Raw genomic sequence first — 2,537 nt, 5'->3', positions numbered from 1 at the left:
CTTGCCAAATATGACATGTTGGCTTAAAAACATTCATTGCATTATTAATGGGAAATTAGGTCCAATATACAAGAAAAAAACACAAATTCACTAACTAACCAAAATCACCCATTCTCTCTTTATTTCTCTTCCCATCTCTCTCTACTTTCTTACTAAAAAAAACTAATTTCCCATTATTTTTGGTTATTTCACAAATTGATTATCAAAACAAGCTTTTTATATGCTGGGAGAAGATGTTGAAACTCTTGAAAACTAACAACAAAAATGGGATTCAAGAAACATATGTGTTAAATAAATGATGTTCCCTACCCCATTTCAAAAAATGTGTGTTTTAAATTTTTTCACACATATTACAAATATTTTTGATCTTAATTATAAAAGCATTATTTTGTGTTTAACTATATTTTCTATAATTTTTATCCATCGAAGTACAGTAAACACGATTTCTTTTCAAAATTTAAAATTTTACATTATTATCTAATAAAAATATATTAAAAATATAAAAATAGATCTTTTTAAAATACTTTTTTTTTAAACATGAATTATTTTGCAATGAAAGGAGTAATAATAGTTAATTCAAATTTCTGCAGCAACAGAGGATATATTCAGTTGAAAACAGAAACAAAAAAAAACCAAACGGGATATCATGAAGCAAAATAGCAAGAAAGACATAAACTCGCAGTTAGTAACCTCTTTACTAACCCTAAAACCATAAACATGGCATGTTCTGCAAACTGATCAAAGACATTATAAATATTTATTATATAAGAAGGAGAACTTGTCCAGAGAAAGAAAGAAGAAAGAGAAATGTCATAAAGAAAGAAGAAGACAACAACATAACAGAAGAAATAAAAGACTACTGAGCCATGGTGGCGGCTGCAGAAGCAGAAGCTCCATCAGACTCATGTGCAGATTCGTACTCCAGCATGATCTCAGTTCTGTACCTCTCCCCATCCGTAACTCCTTTGTCTTGATAAACCTGTAAGAAAATGGTATCAGATTATAAGCAAACACTTGGTTAAAGGATTTGATTTGATGATAACTATAAGTAAGTGACCTGCTTCTTAGATTTGAGCCTAGCGTGCTCAGCGAAGAAGAAGTTTATTTTTTTGCTAAAAAATAAGTTGTAGCCACTCCTGCGGAATTTGGGTTTCTTAGAATCAACTTCAGTAGTCTCTCTGGCTTTCTTCTTAGCTCGGCGCTGTGATGCTGGTGGCATGCCTGAAGGTGGTGTTCCCATGGCTTGTTGGGGCCTTTTAGCATGATGGTAAAGCACTCCTTTCAGCACTTGAGAACCGAATTTCATTGTCACCAGGTATCCACCTTCGGACGTCGTCCCATCAATGACTCCGTCTACCACATCCCCAATCTGCGGTTCATCAGTGCCTGCAAGTTCCATAAGGTGGAAATTCAATAAGTCACAAAGTGATACAAAGCCACAGAGTTAGAGAAACCTTTTTTTAATACCTTCCTCGAGGGACAAGCTCTCCATTGCTTCCTCTGAAAAACATAAGAGTTATGGTGTCTCAGCATGTTACAAAGTAAAGAGAAAACAAGAACACGAGTGTTGTAAAATGTTTTAAACCTGTGAGGAAACTAATGAACCTGAATGCCAAATAAAAGGTCAAATAGACAATGACTTACGGACAAGATCTTCGTAGTTGACCTCCGCAGAGGAGTCGCCAGTGTTGTTCTGGTTGTCTGGAACCACCTGAACTAGTTGCGAGGAGGGTGAAACTGTTGACATCTTTTTTTTTGCTGTCTTGGTGAATGGTAAAGAGTTTGTGAGGACCGTATTATCTTTGAAATGCAGATTTTGTTATCTTTATAATTAATCACTTCCTTAACACCTAAGGAGAAAACATAAGGTCCGAATGGTAGCATGTGCAACAACTACGTTTGCGTTTCTGATATACACAAGTATATGTAGAAATTTTCGTAATTATTAACTATGGTGCTGTTGTAAACATTCAAAGCTTTAATGATATTTAAAAAATAAATGTAATTAATTAATTAGATAAGTAGTACTGATGTGTTAATGACTGTTTGAGTCTTAACAAGACCAAAAAGACACAAATTAAAACTGCTTCCCTTTTTTGGCTAGATACATATCTATATACATTGACTAGATATTAACTATGGTGCGGTTGTAAACATTCAAAGCTTTAATGATATTTAAAAAATAAGTGTAATTAATTAATTAGATAAGTAGTACTGATGTGTTAATGACTGTTTTAGTCTTAACAAGACCAAAAACACACAAATTAAGATTGCTTCCCTTTTTTGACTAGATACATATCTATATACATTGACTAGATTAATGAGATAATGTTAATAAAGCCCATTGATTAGTTAAGGAGTTTGTCTAACCACACGACCCATTAAAATAGTATATTTATTTGATTGTTTGGTGCATTTATAAGGTGTTAGTGGAATTAATTTCTAGAATTTAAATAGTAGTGTTATTGATTTATATATTTTCATATTCTCACTAAAATCTAAAAATCATTTGTTATTCGAAAGTTTAGATTTTAATA

General features: G+C 32.6%; 1 protein-coding gene across 1 annotated transcript; it reads right to left on the bottom strand.

Annotated features, from left to right (window-relative positions):
* Window positions 1-789: 789 nt before the first annotated feature.
* On the bottom strand, window positions 790-1,781 carry LOC106294038 (high mobility group B protein 10-like). The gene is made up of 4 exons (XM_013729652.1): window positions 1,645-1,781; window positions 1,468-1,500; window positions 1,058-1,386; window positions 790-979 (listed from the first exon to the last, which is right to left on the bottom strand). The coding sequence occupies exons 1-4, from the start codon at window positions 1,745-1,747 to the stop codon at window positions 857-859; spliced, it is 588 nt and encodes a 195-aa protein (XP_013585106.1). The 5' UTR covers window positions 1,748-1,781; the 3' UTR covers window positions 790-856.
* Window positions 1,782-2,537: the final 756 nt, after the last annotated feature.

The sequence above is a fragment of the Brassica oleracea genome, chromosome C5 (genome assembly GCF_000695525.1).
Source record: "Brassica oleracea var. oleracea cultivar TO1000 chromosome C5, BOL, whole genome shotgun sequence".
Taxonomy (NCBI): Eukaryota; Viridiplantae; Streptophyta; class Magnoliopsida; order Brassicales; family Brassicaceae; genus Brassica; species Brassica oleracea.
Note: the sequence above shows the minus strand (reverse complement) of the source record. Positions and strands in the feature narration are given on the sequence as shown.